Below are 23785 nucleotides of genomic sequence, written 5' to 3' on the forward strand. Positions count from 1 at the left end.
AAAAGTTTTGAACATGACCTAGAAATACTGTAAACTAACTGTTCAAAATTGAAAACTGTTGAATTTTTCCCAACAGTTTCATTCAGTTTTTCTCTCTCCATTTCTGACAGGCCTAGATGCCTTTTGTGATTCTTATACTGTCTCCTGCATGACGGGCGTGCACCATCTTCAAGCTTTAACTTCTCTCTTCAGTACTGACTGCTGTGTTTTAGCAAACCCCTTAAGATTCTTGTCAGAGCTACACTTCCCTGTAAACTGGCCATTCCTTCAGTGCTGGTGTCGTTTTTGGTTTTCTATTTCTGTACCTGTGTAGCTTTGCCAGATATGTATTTAGTCATACCAAATGTTATTACAACCATTTGCTGTGTAATACATTAGTAAAAAAGAAACCAAACAAGTAACAATGACCTTTATAAGTAGCTGTTCACTATGGAATAAAGGTAGTTAAAAGTATCACACGAGGTATTATTGAAATGGCATGATGGTGACATTTACAGGAGAAAAACCAAACCCGTAAAAGTAAAGCATGTTCTCCAAGTGCTTTAAAATGTATTTAGAGACCTATTATATGGTTAACATCAATATGGAACTCTGGATGTCTTCACTTACAAATATTCTAAAGTAGCATTGCTGTTTAGTCTTTGTGTGAGATTTTGGCAATTATGCTTTTCTCTACTAATCTTGGTGTTCAGTGATTTGTGTATTTGTCTTTCTAACTTCTAATAAACTCACTCCAACTCAGGTGTCTGTCTTTGCTTAGTAGTGCTTTTTTCTTTTTCAACTCTTCTTTCATAATCACACAGGTTTTTTGTGGAGTAGGAAGTGGTCACTTCTAATCTTACTAAACTCTTGGGGTTTTGTAAGAGTAAAACATTTAAAAATAGAATTGTGGTCACTTTACTCTGGGTTTTCTCTGGGTCAACACAGGAGTATGAAACATTAATGCTGTATATGAAAAATTAATTTCATCGTGGTTTATATTTTCTTTGGTAAAAGTTGAGAATTAAGCACAGAAATTTGACCATAAGTATTTCTGAAATATTCAGAAATATTTTTGTTCAGGTATTTTACAGTTAATTAAACATGTTTGCAAGTAATGTAGATATTTAGAAAGAACCAAACATGTTGTTTTCTTAGACTGATGGAATGCTTTTGCTTGGGGCTTGTACTCTGTTAACCACAGTGTGCTTATATGAAATGGTGGTGGTGCATTGTTGGACTACTGTGGTGGGGTTTTAATGATGAATTGTGGTTTGGGCATGTCTTCACATTTGTTACACTTTGGAAGGAATCCTTTTGCCCTGATAAAGTTGTAGCTATATGGTATTACATGTTTAGGTAAATGTATATAGTATAAGTATCTATTAATAGCAATTAAGAGGTAATAATTCATCACTGAAATGTTTTTGAGCCAGGCTTGGGGGAGGGCAGCAGGCTCTTGCAGTTTCACATGTATTCAATTTCTTTCAGGATGGCACTGGATCTCTAAAGCGCAGTGGTTCCTTTAGCAAGCTCCGGGCTTCCCTTAGACGCAGCAGTGAGAAGCTGGTTAGGAAGCTGAAGGGAGGAAATTCCCGGGACAGTGACCCAAAGAACCCAGGGTAATTCATTCTCTGTTCTTAGCTGTGCTGGTGTCCCTTGGTCTGTGCCCCACTGTAGCCTAGGCTAGTTCCTAGGGCAATGTTCCCTTCCCTGCTTAGCTAACTGCATATCATACACAGCTATATCTTAAGGAAAAATAAAATAGGAAATAACTTCTTAAACTTCCATTGTAAGTTCTGTAATATCTGAGGATTTATATTTGCTTGGAAGAATTAACTCTATTGAAAATTTTTTTTTTTCTTTTTTGCTGCATTACCTACTTGAAGATTAGAAAAGCTTCATAGAACTACTGATAAATGTTAGTTACCTGCAAAACTATTCTTTTCACACAGCAGTGGAGAATAATAAATGGCACTGATTTTTACAGTAAAAGCCTGAGTACAGTAAACCTACAAGTAACATTCTTGATACAGCTTAGTATCTTGATATATTCTTGATATAGCTTTATATATTGCTGTGAGCATGAAGAGAATTACCAACTGAAGCCTCTCTTGGTTTCTGTTTTTGGAAAACTCAGATATCAGAGAGCAGAGGAGAATGTTGAAAAACTTCAGCCTAATTGTGCATCTTATTAACATTTTGTTCCCAGTGAAGTCTGGTAAAAATCCACAATTACTGAGTCTTACTGCTCACTCTTCCCAGCTAATTATATGATGATGGATTTGAATGTATATAATATTTCTAATAAACCCATAAAATCATTCATCACTTACTGGCTGCTGCAGAGAAGTTGAAATGTTAAAATGAACCTACTGCTTTTCATAGTGGCACTTCTGGGTGTTCCCCTAACCCCCAATACAATTGCAGTCCATTTTACAGGGCTTTTTGCCCTTGTTGTGAAAAACTAGAACTGATTTAGTTTGAACTTGTGCTTTAAACAGTCATATTGGAGAACTTGTGGTAGCTTCTGATGGAGCAACTGAATCTGAGTAGATGATGATGGTATTACTTTAGACAGTGACCTGGAGACAGGGTCTCACTGTGTTTCTGGAAGTGCTCCAGTGAAGTTTTGTCTGACTGTTTTTATGGCTGTAAAGCACTAGATACAGCAGCAGTACATACAGAATTAGCTTCCTTGTATATCTGTTTCATATTCAGCCTGATTTGAATTTTAAGAGTTGTTACTTAAAATTTCACTGCCAGACACTTGATGTTGAAGGCACTGAATAGAATTGAAGGTCAAAATTCCTTTGCATTTATTGATCCATCATTAAGAACTACCTCTGAGATAAGAGGTTGGGAATAAACTGCAGAAAGCACGAGATGAGAAGGCAGTGTGTAAATGTAAAAGCTTTAGGGAAAACGAACAAAGCCAAAATAGAATAAAAGGAAGATTTCCTTCTTCAGTATTAGCAGTTTTATACTTTGGTTTTCTGTTTCTATTCAATAATATCCAGAGTTCATACATCATAGTTAAGGTATATTGTTGTATGAATAGATACATTTATCCATAGCTAATTTTGCATTTTCTCCTCATTTTTGTGAGATGTGGAAAGGGTTTCAGTTTCACTAAAGCCAGGAGGTTTATTCTTTATTCTCTGTAGTATTTATAGCTAAGTCTTTCTGCAGGTAAAGTATCTCCATGTTTATAGGTGTAGAAAATGATGCTTACATATAACTGAAGATATTTGGTTTTGCAGTGCCTGTGAGAACTCACGTGCCTTGTTACTGTCTGCACTTGAGTTGTGTAACCTGACCAGAGTCCTCTACCCACGTTAATATGAGTACACTGTGGGGTCTGTAGCACCAGAGATTTCCTCAGATGAAGGCATTAATGTGAAACAAAATTGAAAGCAAAGCAGTATCTTCCTTGCTTTCCCTTTCTGACAAAATCATCTTGTTTTTAGATGTTACCATAGTTCCCAAGGAATAATTTATTCCTAAAACTTGCAATAAGTGTATTACATTGACAGGCTTTTATTTAGATAGGCACTTTCAGTGTACAGGACAATAAATACTATCATTTCTGTTCTTGTAATAAATAGAATTTTTAAATCCTGATTTATATTATCTGGTTTTAATAACAAATGCAGAGATTTCTGGTATTAAACACCAGCTTTATAGGTATAAAGCATATTGATATAGGTCATATCCATACTGATATTCCAAGAAATCAATTTGATTTCATGTAATGAAGAAACTTTAGTGAATAGAATTAATTTTTATTTTCTTCCTCTGAGTGTAACAAAAGGCATATTCAGTTGTTACCATGCAGATGTTTGGGTTTTAGTGTGTTGGATAGCTGAATATTTCAATACAGACATAGGACACCCAGAAATCTTCCTTGCTGTGAAGGCAGCCACTTTAGGTAGAACACTTCCCTGCCTCCCTCCTTAACAGTGCATTCCCTGCCTGTGTCTCTAGGAAGGCTTTACTTTGAACTTGATTTACACCTCTTGTTTATACTCTGCTTCTCTAAATAAGAATTGACAGTGCTGGTGTGAGCACTGAGTGAGAAATACTTGAATAACAATGCACTCACAGGATGAAGGAACAACTTAGTGTCCATGTTGTTGCTTGATATAGAAGGTTGAAGAGAATAAAATGGAAAACTCTTCGGGGAAATTGTTTCTTTACAATTCTGCAAATGCCTTTTGGACAAATAACAAGTATCTTAAAACTGGTCTTTGAAACATGCAATACTTGAAGCAAGGTATCAGTTCTTTATCATATTTCAGAATTCAGTTGTATAATGATTTAACTTTGATTAATTAGTAATTATTAATTTATTAATAACATTAAGAAATTCTTTATTTTTTCACTTAAAAAACATTGACCATACAGCAGAACAGTTTCAGTTCAGCAGCACTGAAAAAATACCTGCATGTTCTTTGTGGAGTCATGTTTGTAGCATGGAGGGAATTAAAAGTGCATTTGCCAGACTTAAGTTCTTCAAAACATTGGTTTAAACAAACCCAAACAAATAAAAGACCAACACACAAAGTAGTATCTCAGGTAAAAATAATTTTTTTTAATTGGCACTTTAGCAAGAACCTAAAATGTGCGGTGAACTTTTACTGGTGGATTTTCTGTTTCCCTGGAATGTTTTCCATAAACCTTTATGCTCTTTTGGAGAGTTTTCTGTAACATTTTGTTTGTTTTACAGATTAACTTCCTTTGACTTCCATATATAACCCCTGTGGTACCTGTTTCCTTGAATAAATGCTTGAGAGGTGTACACCATGCATGAGTCCTCGCTTTGTTGTTGCTAACACTCATGTCAAGTATTTTAAATTGTGTGCTTCTGGCTTTGGAAACACCCAGATTTAGTGCTGGGAACAACCAGCCAGGCTGTGTTGTGTGGCAGCTGTTGCCCCGTGTTTTGGTTCATTGTCCTGCTAAGCTTTTGCTTTAGCAAAGCATTTAAAATTTGTGCTTTGACTGTTAGCAGTGTTGCTTCAGTAGAAAGAAAATCTGGTTAATACCTAATGTGATCTGTATGGATAAACCTTTCCATGTTACTGGAAGGCATTGGAAAGTTTGCTTTAGCCAGTTGTCCCAAGCTGCAGGTAGCACTGCAGGGTTAGGGCTCATTGTCTTGTGACCAATACAAACATGTATTCAAAGCCCTCATTTAGTTCTGAAATAGTTGAAGAGCTCATGAAAAATCAGAACAAAAGCAGAATATTCTGAGGAATGGGCAGGCACTGGTGTAAAGGACATCAGACATTCCATGATAGGAATCTTAGGGCTGATCTTGAATTTCATGAGGCACGCTTGAAAATATTTTTTGTTAAATTTTGTGTATATTTGAGGAATGCAGGTAAATTATTAATCCTTATTTCAAACAGCAGCAGATACTACAGTTAATGTAGTGCATTTTGACTGTCAGTAGCTGTTGGGTAGGTGATGAATTTTTTCTCCTTTTCCATTGCTTTCCATATCATATTCCAGGGTGCTTGCTACCACTGCTTGGAGTGTTGTAAAGCCAAAAGCACAACCAAAGTTAACAGCAGCAACCATCTTACTTCCTTTCACTTTGAAATCTTTAAAATAAAACATTTTAAAATGCTTTTAAAAATTTATTCTGAAGACTTAACTAAATGAGGCAGAAAGTACCAAACTAACTTTTGTTGTAGCTTTTTCAAAGTAAATGCTGCCTACACAACAAACTTATGTTTCAGATGTTTTTTTCCTAAACTCTTTTAATGTTTTAATGCTTTTGTAAGAAGCTGCACAAAATTGAAACTGATAATTAATTAATTAAAACTCAGTGTAAGTCACTGTATTAATTTGATGCACTTTAAAAATTGAGATTTTAAGTTAAATCAGCTGCCTGAAATGTTTAAGCTCCAAGGAGCTTGTAATTTTGGGGGATTTATATGTAATTAAAAGGGGGTAGAAACATATTTGAACTCCTGTAGTTGTTACCTTAAAGGCTGTCCCTCAGATTAGTTTTGGGGCATTGTTCCCACTCCCTTCACTGTGCATTGCTCATTATTGTACTTGTGTTTTTAGAGCTGTAGTTTTCAGCCATTCTGATCGGTTTATCCTTGCATGTTCACTGTCCTGGTTGCAGCATGAAGCGTGCCAGTTCTCTGAATGTTCTTAACATGGGTGGCAAGGCTACTGAAGATCATTTTCAAGTAAGAAGGCCTACAATACTCTTACGAAAATAAATACTGTTGGGATAAAAAGAGTGTGATAAATAATAAACCAACAACCTCACAGTGATTGTAAGATCCTACTCCAGTAAGGTGTTTGAAGGCTGTGCTTAAGGCATCATTCTCTGACACTTGTTAATTGTGATTAATTTTAAGAAAGGGTTCAAATCCAGCGAGGAAAGAGCATTGGTTTTTACAATACCAAGTAGTCTCTGGCTTTGGACTTCTATCACAGTGGATATAAAACTTATGGAGCATTACATTCTTGTAAAAGCAACTTATAAATGCAAGAACTGTTAAAGCCCAATATTATTAATATTTTTTTACTTCAGCCCCTTTATGGGAAAGAGCCCTGTCCTTGTAATTGCTGTACAGTACCAGCTGCTCTTAAACACTTCAGTTGTTTCTGAGGTGGCACAGGAGCAGTCTCAAAAGTTTGTCTGATGTGTGTTGTGCTTCTGCTAATATAAAACCTTACTTTGCTTAACTGTTCACGATGTGCCCAAGTGTTACTCTTCATTGCCCATTTTTACCTAACAAATCACTGTTTAAGTTGTCATATGAGTGAGCAATGTTCTTCTAAACACTGCTGTGTGTTTTACTAACACAGTAACTGCTACTAATTTTAGGAAGATAAAATTGCTTCTCTGTTAACAAAACTGTAGGTGAGGATCTTCATCACCGTGTGTCCTGAGGTAGCAGGAAAGCCCCAAGTGTGGCTCTCATTGTACTCCCCAGTGGTGTAAAGATGTTGTAATTGTATGATCCCTAACAAATGTGCTGCAGAGTTCTCTGTGGTTGGAAGCTTAGGCAAAACTTTGCTCAGGGTGAGGTTCAGCCAAAACATATCCAGGGTAAAGCACAATTTTCCGGCAGCAGCGCCCAGGGTGTCAAAGGGCCATGGCCTGGGTGCTCCTGACTGGATGGATCCTCAGTGTGTGTGTAATTGGTGTGACTTCCAGAGGAGGGGCTTTTTGTTGGTGTGTACAATGCAATAGTAAAATCAGTTCTTTCTTCTTGGGAACTTTTGTAGTTCCTCCACTATAGACACCCATGGCAATTCCCATAAATGGGCTCTTGCATTTCTGGGAAGGCTTAGGTGCATTGTAAGGGTGTGCATACTTTATAGTATTGCTAGTTAAAAATGGGGGAAAAAGATGTTTATTGGACTCTGGAAAGCATCCCCCTCTCCAGCATGAACAGTTCTCAGTAGTTCCTTATGTTTGCTCCCATTTGTTAAAATTAGTACTTGTGTTTGTTTGCTTGAACTATCTGGACATCTGCTTAATTTCTTTGTTTTTTTTCCCCCTCACACAGGAACGAAATAATTGTCTGACAGACTCACGAGCTCTGAGTGTCAGTCATTCTGATCTGGCGCATTGAGATTTGGGACAGAAGCTAGCTAATATTCCTGTGTGAATAAAGAAGCACTGAGACCTTCAAAGCTTTGGTTCCTCATCCTTGTGTATAGGAACACCTAGTTTGTAGATGTTGGTTTTTTTCCAATGGACTGCTGTTTTTACTTTTTAAATAGGGACAGTTTTAAACACAGCATTAGTGTGTGTTTTCTTCTAAGGGAAAACTATAGATACGTATTGCTCATTGCACTGCTCCTGTTCATGCTACTTACATAAATTTCTTTAATAGATCTGACTATTACAGCAGCAAAAAAAAAGTAAAGATACAAACACATTCAAAGCGTACCAAAATGCAACAGTATTGGAAAATGCAAGCAAAATTAAATACATTAAATACAGTAAATACATACAGTGCTGGAATGAGAAGTGGATAAATTACTGTGCATTACTGTAGAAATTCCAGTTGAGCATTCTGTAGTGGTGGGGTATGCCCTTGCACCACTGATTCTTGTAATTGTAGAAGCCTTGGCTAGCAAAACAGCACTTAGACATGACTGACTTAACCACTAGACTGAGCTATTAAATCTTACAGAAGCGACGGCTGGGGGTAAGTTACCTTTAGATAGAATGAATAGTAACACATGAGACCATAACTTTTGATAATGTAAGTCTTAGGGCACAATAATCAATGCATATAGGATAGTTTGGGTACATCAGGAGAAATGGAACAAAACCTTTAATTTGTGTGATTGAAGAATGTTCAAGTTTTGAACTGCAACTGTCCCAGAGCAGCTGCTGCTGCTCTCAGGGAAGCATCAAGCCTCAGGTTGACTTTCTCGCTTGTCCACTGGAATTCACAATCCCATTCTGTTTGCTGAAAGTGCCCAGCGTTTCCTTACACTGATCCCAAACCTTGCCTTTCTCCACACCAGCTGGTGACAGCAGAAGCAGGCACTGCACGCCAGGATATCCACACACTGCGGAGTGGCTGCTCTGCAAGGACCACTCAGTGCTAAGGGCCCTCGTGGAAGCACTTGATGGCTGTAAGTGGCAAGTGACCTGTGTGACCACATATCCATGTTAAATCCACTTAGGTTAATATATATATGCTGTCTGTATACAGGACTGCTGCTGGAACGAAGTATGTATGTTTTAAGGATTTTATAGACATTAGGATTTCCTTTTGCTTTTCTGTAAAGCCTGCAATTTTGTTCAACTTTTATAAAAATCCATATTCGTGTGAAGTTGGATGAGAAAGTAAAAAAAAAACAAGCAATGCGTGTACAAATGTATTTGTGGTCATAGTTGTAAGTTGGAAAATGTCGAACGAAATTAACTTTGGGAGAAGCTGGAAAATTCATTCAAGGTCAGCACCAACTGAAGGAGATAAAATATAGGAACATATGCAAGTTTTAGTATTTGAACAGGCTGTGAAAAGTCATTAGAATTAGTACTTAGTAGGAGTTTTTGACTGGGTTTGCACCTGGTTTTAAGTTGGTTACAGTAACTGATGCAGAAGTTGTCTGTGTAATGCACTTAACAATGTTTACCAGGAGGTACCGTCTGAGCATCTCTGCAAAGGAAGCTGCGCGTGGTGCACCTGCTTTAGAGACAGTGTAGGAATGGTGAGAGAAAATGCTGCTAATAATTGTGTAGAAGTTTTAGCACATAGTGCAATTCATTAATGAACTCGAGCAGGAACAGGTTGTTGCTCGGTTATCTTAACAATAGATACTCATATAATGATATAATGTTGACTCTTGAATTTTAATCTTTTTATTAAGAGCTTTTTATATTAAAAAAATATGTAATATATATACTTCTTTTTCCCCCCCTTAAAGTAAAATGTGTTCTACGCCCCCACTGGCGCACTGGGCTCCCTGCACAAAGGCAGACTGAGCTGGCTTTGCTAAAAGAACCACGTCAGTCTGCCAGGCCAGGGGTGTCCATCTCCAACCCCTGCCCCACTTGGAGTTTGGCTTCCAAAAATACCCCACAGAACTATTCAGACACCAAAACTGTTTCAGTAATAAGGAATTACTTAAACTGAAAGATGTGATTCCCACATTCATTTTTCAGCTTTGAATCAAAATGATTTTTTGCAACCTCTCAAACCCCCAACCCTGTGTAAATAAGCAGTAAATTATTTAACCATGCCAAATGACATTATACAGTTTCAAAGTGCAAGACTGGTATGTTGATAGTGAGGGAACTTCCCAGGTCAAGATCGTGCTGGTGGTGGCATTACTAATACTGTGCATTTAAATGTTTTAATCCTTTATCTAGTATTTTAAAGTGTGATGGAAGTTTTAAGTTGTTGAGCTAATGCGTATTAAGTAACTCTTATATTTAAAAGCTTCTTTTTTTTTTTTTTCCGAGAAGAAACAAATTTCAAGACTTCTTTAATCAACAAATCCTGGAGAACAATAGCCAAGTCCTTACTGTTAGGAGCCAGTGAGCTGTTAGCAGTTTGAGAACTTTTGAAAAATAGAAACAAAATTAAAGTCGACATTCCCTGTGTTTGAATCATGGATGAGTTACTGTCAGGACGTGGTTTGTGTAAATTTATATTTCAGATGGGCTTCTCAGTTCACTTTTAGACAAGATTTTCTTTCTGGATTTTCTTTTGTAAGGTTCCAGTTATAGCTAAGAGTGTGTATAAAGAATATATCTAAAATATCCAGTTGTATAATTCTGGGATGTCTTCAGCACCAAACTGAATCAACAGCTCTGATAAAACAGAAAACTGGAAAAGATCTACAAAACTGACAGGCATCTTGTTAGGAAAACTGCAAACTCTTGGTACTGTGGTTGTGTTTTTAATCTGGAATTTTCGTCCTTGACTAAAATTTTAAGGGTGAACTTGAACACAGACATAACGAGGACTCCACATTAGGCCTCAGATTCTCCTGCAGACAGGGGTGAGTCTGGGTTTGCAGCAGGATGTGGGATGAGTCGTACATGGAATTGTTACTGATAGAAAGGGGCCTGTTGCCCTTCTGTCTCCGGCTGTGTGCTATATTGGCAATATTTGGTCTTGAGTTTGGATCTTACTAAATAGTCTTGTAAAATGTAATTGTTTCATGATTTGCTCCTCTCCTGGAGGAGTAACTGACCTTTTGCTGTGGTGTGTCTGCACTTACACAATGCAAAAAGTGTCAGTTATCTACAGTTTGTACTTTTTCTTACAGTAAATGACACCCTCATCCCCCCAAGCACTCCTGAATAGTAGTAAATTAAAATGGTTTTGAGCTTGAGAAATATTTGTACTTAAATTGTATCATTTGAATCCAGAGATTTTGCAAATGGTGCAGTTTTGATGTAAATACCAAGTAAAAGGCGTGTGCAGTGCTGCATTGACAGTGTGTTTACAGTAGTTAAGTTACTTTGAGTTTTGTTGTGTAGGTCCTGTCTTGTGTCTGAAGGCTGCTAAGAGAGTGGCATTTTTGGTCATGTTAGTCTGTACCAAGAGAATAAATGTTAACAGATACGATGCTGAGTAGTTTAGTTTCATTGTCATCAATTTACAGAAGTACATGGTGGGGGTGGGGTGGGGTGTAAATATTTAGAATTGAGGAATATCTCAAACATCTACATTGGATTATTTTTTTCCATTCACAATTGTGCCAGTACACTGAATAGTTAAGGTCAGTTGTTAAAAAACCTGAAACAACAAAGCAAGAAGCCAAACAGAGTGTGGGGGTCTGGTAGAGCTCCAAAGGCCCAAGCTGGGAGGGTGGCTGTGCTCACAGTGAAGTTGCAACACTTCCTTGGTTACATCTGCTTGTAAATGAGAAATATTTAAGGAACCATGGTTTCTCAAGTGTCATTTAACATTTCTTTTCAAAGTGTAGATTAATATTTAAGTAGTCTTGCAGGATAAAGACTTAATACATTCTAGACTGTAAATCTTCTTTGTAAAAACTACTTCAGTTTTTTTCTCTTGTATAGAATACAGATCTCAGTTGTGAAACCCAAAGATGAATAAAGCTCTATAAAGGGAAGGTTCTTAAATTGCATTTATTAAAACTCAAGCACATTTCAACACTTTGGACACAAGGCTTCAATAGACAGGTGCTGTGTTGGGTTCCCGTGAGGGTTTGCAGCCCCCAAGCTGCACTTGGGTCAGATGGACATCCTGGGCTGGGACTGAGGGACAGGCCAGAAACTGGAGGGACTGAGTGTTGGCTGTCAGCCTCCTTAGGGCTCAGCTGGATTTGAGATTTCAGGGTTTGTGTGTGCTCATGAGCCAGGAGACAAACTGTTATGTACTCTGACTCAGCTGGAGAGAAACCACCAACAAACCACCAGGGTAATGACAGAACACTTGAGAAGGTAAAATGTTACTTCTGTTTGTTGGTAAAGGTGTTTTTCACCAGGTATACTGGAACTTTGATTATAGACCCATCTGTGACTTTTAACACTTCGGGGCCATTCCTGCAAGCAGTCCATCTGCAAAACAGAATGATCAAAATATTACAAACTGAACCTTCAGAGGTTTCACACTGTTCTGGACATGGCTCACAGCGTGGCAAACTTGAGATTTGAGCTCAGGATTTGATGAGGCTCTTCTGCAAATGAATATCCAGGTAGGGTTTGATGACTCCCAGTAATCAGCTACATCTCTCTGTGGCTGCTTTTCCCAGTCAGCACAATAGGATGAACATTATCTTGGCTGCAGTTCCAGCCCAGATAACACAGGGCAGGAGTGGAAGACAACTGGAGTGTTACCTGTGCTGCATTAGTTGATCTTTATTGAAGCTGTTAGGAGGAGGCATGGAAGGTAAGGTTTTTAAGGAGGTGGCCCTGTGTCTGAGCTGTGGCATTATCACTTTTTCCTTAGAGCACACAAAGGCTTCTAAGCTTCATGATTGGATTTTACTAAAAAAATGCTGTGCAGTCATTTCCAAATACAGAGAATTAAGATGTTTTAGAAAAATTATTTAGATGCAACTTGTGCTATTTGCACAAGGGCCCCTGAGACATCTGAAGGGGTTGCAGAAGGCACTGAAATCAACTGATCCTTTCTGCTGCTTACGGTCTCCTTCCTTCAGTTCAAGCTGAGCCTGTTCTGCTCTGGAACTTCCTGAGGCAGCCACGCAGGGTCTCTTTTCCTTGAGTCATACTCAGCTGTCCCTTGAGAAATCTTCTGCCATAGTTCCAGCTGAGGCAGCTTACAGCCAGACAAAACTTTCCTTTTCAGCTACCCAGCTGCATGCTTCCACAGGAAAAGATGGATGAATGTCCTGAAGGAGTGTGACTGGGGAAGGGCAGAGGAGGCAGCTGTTTCACAGGCACAGGGTTCCTTGGCCAAAAGACAGACCTGAGTGATGTCACTTCACAGAAACACGTGGAGTTCTTGTCAGGGCCAGCAGCAGGAGGAGGGGAAACGTGAGAGCTTGATGAGTATGTGATACAAGTGAGCAGCACTCGCACCACAGAACAGAGGCCTCTGGACAGTGTAACTTTAGCTGGCTTGCTTTCACACAGAACAGAGCAATGGGAAAAGTCAGCCATGGAAGAGTGCATGTCATGGCAGCGGTCTGCGGACAGCAGAAAAAAGTGACAAATACCACAAAGATGGGAAGAAAAGCCATGTGAAGCTCTAACTGAAGAAAAATCACCTGAGAAGAGCAATAGCATCTCAATGGATGAAAAGAGCTCAAGGTGCCCTTCAGGATCATGGCTGAGCTGAGAGCCCAGCAGCAGGGACACGGGACATGAGAGGCAGCCATCCAGAAGCCCATGAAGAATGCTGATCCAGCAAAACAAAGAGCAGGGCAGAGGATCAGGAAGAACACAGAGACCTTGCCCTAAGGCTATGCAAAGAGAACAAGGGGATGGCAGATGTAGTTTGCTGTCCTTCAGATGAGGCTTTTGCTATGAAGGGAAGGGACTGGAAAGCAGGAAAAGAGTGGAAATGAACCACTAGAAAAAAAATTTTCGAGTGCTATGAATCCAGATATATTCCTCTAGTACAAAGGCAGTACAATTTTAATTCTTAAAGTAAGATATTAAAATCAAGTACCTTTATGGAATTATTTTCTTTAAAATCTTAACAACAAATGGTTTAAAAATAGAACAGCTGCTTTGTGACAAAGAATGGCTGTCCTTAATTGGCAACATGAGACCTAGAACAACCAGCAGGCAACATAAACTGTTTGAATTTCAAGTCCTGTTGGGTCTGAAAACAGGGTACAAAATGCTGTTTCTAGATGAGCATGCTATTAAAATAAAATTAGACATCAGGTCTCCTCCCTCATGGGGATTGCTACATCCCACTCCGCTGTGCAGCTTCCACCTGCCTGCAGCTTCCCTCCAGAACAACCTTCAGGACACTCACCTCACAAGGAGAAGTAGAATATCCAAGGGTAAAAATATCATCTTTCACAATGTAGACAGGGATAAATGTAGTCATAGCATTGTTTATATACTTCACCATCAATTTCTCCATCTAAGAATTGCATTTCACTGGTAATTCTTCCTGAAACAAAGTTCTGGTACATTTTTGGAGGAAGACATGTTACTGTGTAAAAGAGTTATTTTATTCCTTTTACACCTTCCAACTGTACTGTATAGTAGCAAAAGGATGGAGGGAGATGAGGAGCAAAAACTACACTTAAAGTCCTCACGCTTCCAGCGCAGTGTGATGCTGCTCCAGGTGAGAGTCCGGGCTGTGATATCCGGCTGACCATCAGTCTCATCAGCAGCTGATTGGACCAGGTTATTCCAAGTGCTGGAGTGACTCTGCTACCCACTACCCTAAAAAGGAAGTATTACACATTTCTGCATGCATGAATTTAATATGAAATACCTCCTGTTGTAACAAAACTGCACTAGAAGACATCATTTACTGTTTCTCTAACATACATTGGAAACTGTAGGTCTTTGAAGACAGAGGTGACAGGGTTTACTCACAAAACTTAGGTTCTCCATGTGGCAAGGGAACAGCTGGAGAAGTGCTTCTCTACAGAACAGCTGTCATTCTTTCAACTACAGCCAGGGGGAATACCTACCTCCTCCTGGGCAGGCCTCTCTTGCAACAGGAAAACCACAAGAGAAAAATGGTTGAACCTTTAATATTTGAAGTGTGTAACCCTTGGCCTTGGATTCCATTTGCAGGTATATTCAGAAATGTTGGGTAAACAGAACACTGTATATGGATGACTTTCAACCCAATGTTTAAAACTTTTTTTTCCAGGAAAAAGTGCAATTTTTCCAGTAGAAGAATTACAAGATAACCGGGCAAAAAATAAGTAAACCTTATCCTTGTTCTGTGTCATTTTCAGAATCTGAAGGACACAGTGAACTTCTCACAAACACCTATTTACATAGCACCCAGCTTATGCAGTATATCAAGGTTATAGTTAGGATCCAAACAACACATACATACATTTGAATTCTGTTAATATCTTGGTGTCAAAAGTTACTATTTTGGGTTCTGTCTTAGCTCACTAACAAAGCCAGCTGCTAGGGCTGGGTTGCTATATTTTCTAAGCAGACCAAAGGTGCACTCAGTTATACCAGAGACTAGATAAAATGCAGAAATACTCTTATGTAAGCAGGTATTCAAGCCATTAACTCCAGGGATTTTTTCCTGCTAACTTGTGATTAGGGATTACAATGTAAATGAATATGACAGTTTCTTCCCCTTCACAGCATGAGCTAGTACTGATCTCCAGCAAATCCAGCATTGCTGGGTAAACAACCCCCTGCTACTCACATGATCTGGTGGCTTACCCTGGAGTGACAAAGAACAGAGTGGTTCAGAGTTGCTGTGTTTGATATTGTCACTCTGTGTGGATGACTCACCTACAACTGCACTGAGCAGCTTCCAACTCGCTCACTGCATCCGTCACCTGAAGCACAAAAACAAAGTTTGCAGCTGACCCAGGGTCCTGGGTTTGTACTTAGCAAGCAGGAGGGCAGGGAGGCGAGCCCAGGCAAGAAAATCCAAGTTATCAGAGCATTTATTAAGCCAAGTTAGAAAACACTCTTTCAAGGCAAACTAAAATGGATTTGGGAATTACAAGCTGAGTTTACAATGTTAGAACTACTTAGCAAGCTACAGCTTACATTAATTAAATCAATTCTAGATGCTTTATTTGTTTAAAAAAAACCTCAAACCACAAACAAACCCCTCACATTCACAAAACTGTTCCAGTGCTGTAGCTGGAGATAAAGTATGAAAGCCCAGATCTCCCAAAAGTGCCCTGTTCTCAATGATTTCACTACCTTTGAAGTTTGTCAGTGGCCTGCCTGCACATTGACTTATCCCTTCCCAGGGCCAGATTTGGACTCTGAATGTTTCACCTCTGGCATTTAGATGCTCCTTCAATTTATGAGTTTTCTAAGAACCGTGTCTTGCCTTGTTTTCTCAAAAGAATACTCTTTGTGACCAGTATCATAGTGGCCTTGTTTTAGCCCAGCTCAAGTCAGTGCATACACTTTAGTGCTTCAGTAATCTTAGTAGTTACACAAAAATTCTGAGTTCCACAGAAATGCAGCAAAGTCCCTGGTGCTTCACTGTCTCCTGGAATATAACTCTGCCTGCAGAGGTCCCACAGCAATCCTGCTGACAATGGCATTTGAAGCCAGTGATAAGAAAGAACTGTTACTTTGCTTTGATGCTCTCTGAAGTTGTTATACATACCTATTTTTGTAAGCTTTATTGGACAACTTTTAAGAACATTAACAGCCTATAAAAGCTTAAATAATAAACTTTGAGTGGTTAACATTTACTGAAGTACATCAGTTTAAGGAAGCTTCAATTTCCATCAGTCATTAATAGTCAGCTGACAGCGGTAAATACAACACCATGAAACCTGCATTTACACAGCTTGCTCCATCACCCTCCAGACATTTATTAAACAGTCCCTACAGAATAAGAAGCAACTTGGTATCATACCTGGTTAATGCACATGATGGGAGTCCTGAACTTAGTGCTCAAGCTGTGAAGCTGTGCCCCAAAGGTCTGCAAATAGCGAGCCTTCAGAGCCGACTCGGCCGGGCCGAACTCGGAGCGGAACAGGGCGGCGATGGAGTCGATGACCACGAGGCGCACCATGCCCCGAGCCAGCAGCAGGGACAGCCTCCTCGTGATGCACTGCTGGAAGGTGTCCTGACACACACACAGGGACAGTGACACAGAGCAAAGAACCCTGCTGGGACATCAAGAGACTCAACTACAGCACCATTGCAGCACGATCTCAAGGAGTTTGGAATCGTGAAGGCAGCTGGTGGATCCCAAAGTCTCACCAGTAACCACATCTGGTGGTTTTACTGAGGAGAAAACTGAAGAGACAAAACTGCAACCTGCATTTACCTGCAGCTCTGACTTTACTGATACTTTAAAATCTCAAGGGTGTAGTACTACATTCCTAAACTGTTCCTGTTTTCATAGAGTAATAAAATGTTAAGGGGTTGGAATGGACCTTAAAAATCATTCAGTCCCAACCCCCTGCCATGGCCAGGGACATCTCCCACCACACCAGGTTGCTCAGAGCCACATCCAGCCTGGCCTTAAACACTGCCAGGGATGGGACATCCACACTTTCTCTGAGCAGCCTGTGCCAGTATCTCAGCACCCTCACAGTAAAGAATTTCTTCCTAATATCTAAATTTTCCCTCTTTCAATTTGTACCCTTGCCTTATCTACATTTCCTGGCAAAGAGTCCCTGCTCCAGCTTCCCTGCAGCCCCTACAGACACTGAAATCCTCCTCTGAGGTCCCCATACAACCTTTTCTTCTCCAGGCTGAACAGCCCCAAGTTTCTCAGCCTACCTGGGAAAGGAGTTGTTCTCACTGAAACACTCAGGACACACAAGACTATCACTAAATGTTCCAAACCAGTTACAGACTGTGCTGCTCTTTCACTAATGACCCCTTAACAGTAAAATAATGCCTCAAATCCATATTGATCAAGAGTCTTAGAGACACTTTTTGTGCTACTACGTACCAGGTCTGCTGCCTGCTCAACAAAAATACTGTTTCCAAATCTGATCTTCTGTATGATTTCAGCTGGAACGTCTGCACGCAGCTTACGCTGTTGAGCTATGAGCTGCTGCAAACGTTTGCTTGGGAACACATCTTCTGTACAAATGTACACAGCTCCTGAAGCCAAGGAAACCACCTGTGGTTACAACAGGGCTCTTACACACAGTTTTCTTAACAGCACACAAGCTATATCAGACATTCTGTGTTTAAAAGCTACACATACAGACCTGGAAATTCATGTTTGTTTGGTTATTTTGCAGCTATTTTGAATCAGTGATGAACAAAAACCCCACTCCTGTGACTTTCCTGCAGTTGCCTGGTCCCTTCTTCAGCACCAGCTGGGACAACTGGATTTTGTACTCTCCCCTGGGTGACACTCACCGTGCACATCTGTGGAGCACCTGATCACCTGCCCTTGGGGATCAGAGGTATCACAGTTCATCCAACCCACAAACAGAGTGATGCAGCATAGCCTGCCTGGTTCAGTCAGAAATCCAAAACACAGCACTATGAATTTCATGCTAAAAAACCTGTGCTAATTTGTGTTGAGACAACAGTTCCTAAGTGAAACATTCTGGCCCTCTCAGCTACCATTCTTATTTAAGCCTTTTGCACAGTGTTGCTCTAATGCTGAAAGACAGGGATTTCTCTGTCATGAATTCTGGGCTCACAGAGAAATCATCTGCTTTCTGAAAACCAGACCTGCCTTAAGCAGGATGTCACTTGTCCTCTCCTCCTCCTGTAAAAAGGATGGTATGTCCATTTCTTCAGATTTCATAGTCACTGGGGTTCTTCCAGATGCAGATTTGTATTTCTAGATAGATTGATGATCCATTGATAAAATAATTGTATTTTGATTCAGAGTTATTGCAACATTCAGGACACTGAAAACAGTCACAGGTTCAACAAAACCCAAACAGAAATCAGCAACTTCATCAAATCTGTTATTCAGGCCAATAAATGTGTTATGCTGGTTGTTGACAAGAAAATACCACCAAAAAAATCCAGCAAACAGGAATAAAACCCACTAAAACCCCTCCACCTCAAAAAGAACAAATTTTGATTCCTATAATGTGTCATGCACCAAACCAGTTGGTTATCAAGAATCAGTAGCAAACATTATTTTCTAATTCAGAATTCTAATATGGATATTAATTTTTCCCATTATTTTCATGTATTACTTATGAATATGGGCATATAAAAGAAATTCAGCCAACACATAATTGAACACATCTGACATTCCTAGAGCAGCAGAAAGATATCCTGGAGGCAAAGGAGGCCTTTGTTTACTTTCAGGATTTCTTTGCTGCCAACCTCCTTGCACTGAGAATTACTAGAACAAGACTAGCACTGAATTTAATGAAGTAACTGTTTAAAGAAATTTATTTCAACATCACCACTTATGAGAAGGGAAGTTTCTTAGTAGTAAAAAAATACAATGCACCATAATTTTAAATCAGTAGCAGAATCTTCCACTGGTAGAGTTCTGCAAGAGTTTCTAATCAAGAGAACTTGTTCTCCTCAGGCTTCCTAAAGAATAAAACTCCTCCCATTTAACCTAAGCTTTAATTGCTGCATTTCTCACGGGAGGCTCAACACAAGAGTGCCAATAGGGTGTTGGGCACCTTCTTCTGTACCTCTGTTCCTTGATTTCAACACAAACTGGGAGAAGCATGCTGGAGCATGGATAAAAATGTATTTACATTCAAAACTATACACAGCAGATAGCAGCAGCACACCAAAGAACAGAACAAAATATAATTGCTTCTGCTCTGATTAATGACATCATGTAATGTAAGCCAGAGGCTACTCGCAGCCCTTTAGGCAAGATCTTAATTTGTACAGTCCATGATTTTTCCACATGGGTGGATACAGTTCAAGAAATTAGTAAGTTTCCCCACAAGGAGCCACTGAGCTGCCAGATAAAGCCAGTGCTGTGTGGGAGGAACAGCAAGGTCACAGGCAAAGCACACCTAAGGCAGACTACCAGAATTCTCAGAAGTGACACACGTTTCCTCCCTTTCTACAGCAGCATAGAATAGTAAAAAAAAAAATAAATTAGGAGTTAGATTAATGTGATAGAAGGGTAAAAAAGCCATACTCAAATCAAAGAACAAACCTGTATACTTTGGTAAACCCAGGAAAATCACAGGCACAAAACAATGTTACCTTTCGCCAATTACATTTTAATTGATTTTACTCTGTAAATCAACACAATTATTGTTATCAAAACAAATAATCTTTGAAATTTGAAATCCCCAGCTAGGGAATATATACTATATACCCAAGATGTCTGTAGAAAGTTACCTGCTGAGCTGTTTTGCTGAGGTGGTTACCTGAGGAGTTAGTGAGCTCTCATGACAGCAAAACTTTTCTTACATTGTTTGAGAGCGTGTTTAGTTTAACCCAGAGTGGCAGGCAGGCAAGCAACAGCCAAGAGTAATTTTGAATTAAGTTATGCTGTGCTGCAGGGCATGCACAGCAAGCTTTTCTCTCTCTAAAGACACATTACTCACTAACTGGCTTCCTACTGAAGTTAGACTTGCACTGCACATGTGCACCTGCTTTAATGAGGTTCCTAAAGACAGTATATTGCCCCAAATGGGAAATGAATCCATGTTTACAGCTCAGCACTTACCAGACTCCAATCCACCATACTTGTAAGGATACTGCACACACAGGCACAGCTGTAAACTAATCTGAGTCTTCCCAGCAGAACTTTCCCCAGCAAGCTCCGTGATTCCCACTAAAGGAATGCCACCTTTTAACAAGTGGTCTAGCACTGAACATCCCAGGCTCAGCTTCTGGTGCTGGGAGGTGAAATGATCTTTATCTTGGTAGAGCTGAAGTGCTGCAGGGTTTGGGAATGTTTTTGAATCATTAAAAAGAAAAAAAAAAGAAAATAAAAAGGTAGTTTAACTTATTGTTTTCCAACATACAATCACAAAACAGATAAACAAGGTTTATACCTACAAGGGATGCTTTTTTGTTGATGGAGAATTTCCTAATTCAGCCTGGTCTTTCCCACCTCTCTCTCCCCATCAGACCTACAGCTGAATGTCTGTACAAAGACTGATAATTTACACTGAATTCTTTCCTCCTCTCGAACTCTTGTTTTCCTTTCTCTGCCTCTAAGGTGTCTCTGAGGAAAGTTACACTCTTGAGAGGATTTTGACAGCAAAGGTTCAAGCACAGCAATTATGGAAATAGAAAGCTAGAGCAGAGTACAAAACAGCACAGCAGGCATCTGGTCAAAGCCTGAAAACACGTGCAATCACAAGAAAATAATTGATATATAAGATTTTAAGTACAGAGTTGTCATTAAGAATTTTAGAGGAGGAGCTATTAGGTTCTGCTTGTTTTGGAATGAGGTGTTTATGACAAATCAATTTATGAAGTTTATAATATATGATATAAAATTTTCAACTAGTATCAGTCCAAAGGGAGAATAGTGAAAGAGAGGAAGAGAGTGTGAAAGAAAAAGGAAATATTTTGTTCTTGTATTTAAGTGTTTCAGACTGGAGAAACATTTTGTCCTGTTTCAAGTAGGCTTGAGCCTGAAAAATGCCACTCATTCACTTCCATTCACCCCCAGGGGAGCTGTCTTTAGGATAGTTAAATAATTCACTACAGCATAATTAAAGCACTTCCATTTTAAACCCACATTCCTGTGTCATTGAGGAGCCAGAACCATCTTTTCTCCCAGTGCCAGTTATTTTGAGTTCTAGACAGAAGACTTCTTATGCCCTGACTGCATTACCTGTGAGCATGCTGTTCCTCCTCAGTGCATGAGAGACAGTTTTCAGCAGACACTGGATGTCTGCACTGGAGAGCTTCATCAATCTCTGCAAGTCTGCTCCAGAGAGGTTTAAAATCTCTTTTACTGATTTTATGTCAGCTGAAATGAGAGGAATTTTTATAAATACTTTTGGCTATCTTACACAGCAAAGTTTACCAATTTCTAATTCTCATTTACTTGAGGTTTATCTATGTTGCACTCTTGTACAGTGGGCAGGCAACACTCACTTTGAATGCACCAATACAAGCTGTAAAATTGTTTGGAAAATTATTATTGAAGCATGGGAAAATCCCAACACTTCTAATTACAAAAAAAAAAAAAACAAACCTCCTTTATGAAATACTTAATAATAGTTCTAAAATGTTAGTGTCCATCTACATGCTTATACCCACAAACACACAATTGATGTCAAGGATCTGTAGTGACAGATCTGTTAATGAGACACTGGCAAATTAAATTACCTTTTTTCAGGGCAGCAATTGTTTTAGGGTTCAAGTCAAACTGGTCCCAATCCATCTCCTGACACAGCACAGCAACGAGCAGCACATCCCGTAATTATCCGTGATTAAAGTGGCTTTTATCACAGACACAGGCAAGAAAAAATAGGCATAAATCAGTGTCAAAAGTTTCCAGGACTTTTTTTTTTTTCTATTTTTAACATTATATTTATCAGTTATGGAAGTAAAAGTTAATCTGGCATTATTATTTTATTATGAGAATTATTGCTATTATTATTATTTTATATGTTGGTATTATTTTACTATGGGAAGAGTATGGCCAGTAGGCTGAGAGAGGTGATCCTCCCCCTCTACTCAGCCATAACTGGGGCCACATCTGGAGTGCTGTGTTCAGCTCTGGGCAAGAAAGACCAGGAGCTACTGGAAAGGGCCCAGCAGAGGCCACAAAGGTGATGAGGGGTCTGGAGCATTTCCCTGATGAGGAGAGGAAGAGAAAGATCTCATCAATGCATATCAAGATCTCAAAGGCGGGTGTAAAGAGGGTGGTGCCAAGTCTCTTTGGTTTTACCTCTAGATGAAGAACTCTTATGCTGAGGGTGGTAGAGCACTGGAACAGCTGCCCAAGGGAGGTCATGGAGTCTCCCTCTCTGGAGACATTCCAAACCCACCTGGACTCATTCCTGAGTCACCTGCTTTAGGTGACCCTGCCTTGGCAGGGGGGTTGGGCTGGATGATCTCCAGAGCCCACTTCCAACCCTGGCTATTCTATAATCCAACCCTTTGGCAGAAATCTTCTCTGATGGCTGTTTACCTAGATCCTATTAAAGAGTTCAACCAATAATCCTGCAGTTAAGAGCTACTGGTAGTTTTAATTGCCTGGAATTCTGCAGAGTGTTTTTGCTCTGGACTGCAGCTCCCAAGCAAGCTGGACAGTCATTTATTTCTACCCTGTCAGTCTTCACACCAGGCTTTAATTTTCAAACAGAAGAAATTCTCACACACGAGCAATTTGGGATGACCCAGGATTATTCATGCATTGCACAGTCAAATTTATTAGCTGGAAGCAAATTTAATATTAAATCGTGTTTGTTTTTTGCAGTGACATTAAAACTTTGGTCCAAAACACACCAGTTTAGCACCATGGCTGCCTCGAAAAGTACTGTGAGGTTCTTAGCATTATTCTGTTAAACTTTATGAAGGATTGCAGCAGACATCCAGGAGTTATTACATGACTTTATGAACAATCCATTTTTCAACATGGGAGGGAGAGGTTGTGATGGGTGCTAGTAACAGAATAATTCTAAGAGAGGCAAGTCACTTTTAAGTAACACCCATTTATAGCAACACTCTGAGAAGATTTAGAAGCCGAAACTTACTGAAATCAATCATGATTACGACGACCCTTGACAGAAGGGCTCCAAACCATCGCGCACTCGAAGCCGCTCCACGGGTGAGGCAAAGGGGACAGCGAAACAACGGGAGCGGGTCGCGGTACAGCCGGGGCTGTCCTGCGGACCCGGCACCGGCCGGAGGGAGCGAGGGTCGGACGGACACACGGACACACACACGGACACAGACACACACACGGACACACGGACACACACACGGGCACACGGACACACACACGGACACACGGACACACGGACACACACACGGACACACGGACACACACACGGGCACACAGACACACACACGGACACACACACGGACACACACACGGACACACGGACACACACACGGACGGACAGAGCGCGGCGCCGCCACAGGGCCCTCACTCCGTCACGAATCCCCCGCCAAGTGTGCAGCCAATCAGCGAGCAGCTTTCCCGCCGCAGGCCAATCAAAGCTCCCCTCAGCCACTGCCCCAGCGGGACAACCAATGGCGGGGCGCCGCTCGTTCCCTTCCCGCTGGGCCGGCCGGGAGCGGCGGGGCTGGGCTGGCTCAGAGCCTCGGGCGGGCGCTGCGACA

At 40.2% G+C, this 23785-nt stretch overlaps 2 protein-coding genes across 11 annotated transcripts in view; one reads left to right on the forward strand and one right to left on the reverse strand.

Annotated features, from left to right (window-relative positions):
* Positions 1-11565, forward strand: part of KLC1 (kinesin light chain 1) — a 47439-nt gene extending 35874 nt beyond the window's left edge. For 5 of the 8 annotated variants that reach the window (XM_058845480.1, XM_058845487.1, XM_058845509.1 and 2 more), the window contains exons 14-16: positions 1471-1601; positions 6122-6188; positions 7524-11565. In XM_058845480.1, coding sequence (XP_058701463.1) covers positions 1471-1601; positions 6122-6188; positions 7524-7589 — 264 coding nt within the window. In that variant the 3' untranslated portion in view covers positions 7590-11565. Of the gene's footprint in view, positions 1-110; positions 742-1470; positions 1602-6121; positions 6189-7523 lie in introns of those variants that run through there. The other 3 variants (XM_058845514.1, XM_058845522.1, XM_058845530.1) reach the window with 2 other exon arrangements.
* A 5-nt stretch (positions 11566-11570) lies between these two features.
* XRCC3 (X-ray repair cross complementing 3) lies at positions 11571-23288 on the reverse strand. 3 transcript variants are annotated; one of them, XM_058845649.1, is made up of 9 exons: positions 23194-23273; positions 22765-22874; positions 21821-21933; positions 21321-21458; positions 20199-20411; positions 17523-17677; positions 16473-16685; positions 15377-15423; positions 11571-14326 (listed from the first exon to the last, which is right to left on the reverse strand). In XM_058845649.1, exons 3-9 carry the CDS (start codon positions 21873-21875, stop codon positions 14104-14106), a joined length of 1044 nt encoding a protein of 347 aa, XP_058701632.1. In that variant the 5' UTR covers positions 21876-21933; positions 22765-22874; positions 23194-23273; the 3' UTR covers positions 11571-14103. The 3 variants fall into 3 exon arrangements, with proteins under 3 accessions (XP_058701632.1, XP_058701623.1, XP_058701641.1); XM_058845640.1 differs by lacking the exon at positions 22765-22874 and having other exon boundaries at positions 23194-23288; XM_058845658.1 differs by lacking the exons at positions 21821-21933; positions 22765-22874 and having other exon boundaries at positions 23194-23279.
* Between the last annotated feature and the right edge of the window lie 497 nt (positions 23289-23785).

Source organism: Poecile atricapillus, chromosome 1 (genome assembly GCF_030490865.1).
Source record: "Poecile atricapillus isolate bPoeAtr1 chromosome 1, bPoeAtr1.hap1, whole genome shotgun sequence".
Taxonomy (NCBI): domain Eukaryota; kingdom Metazoa; phylum Chordata; class Aves; order Passeriformes; family Paridae; genus Poecile; species Poecile atricapillus.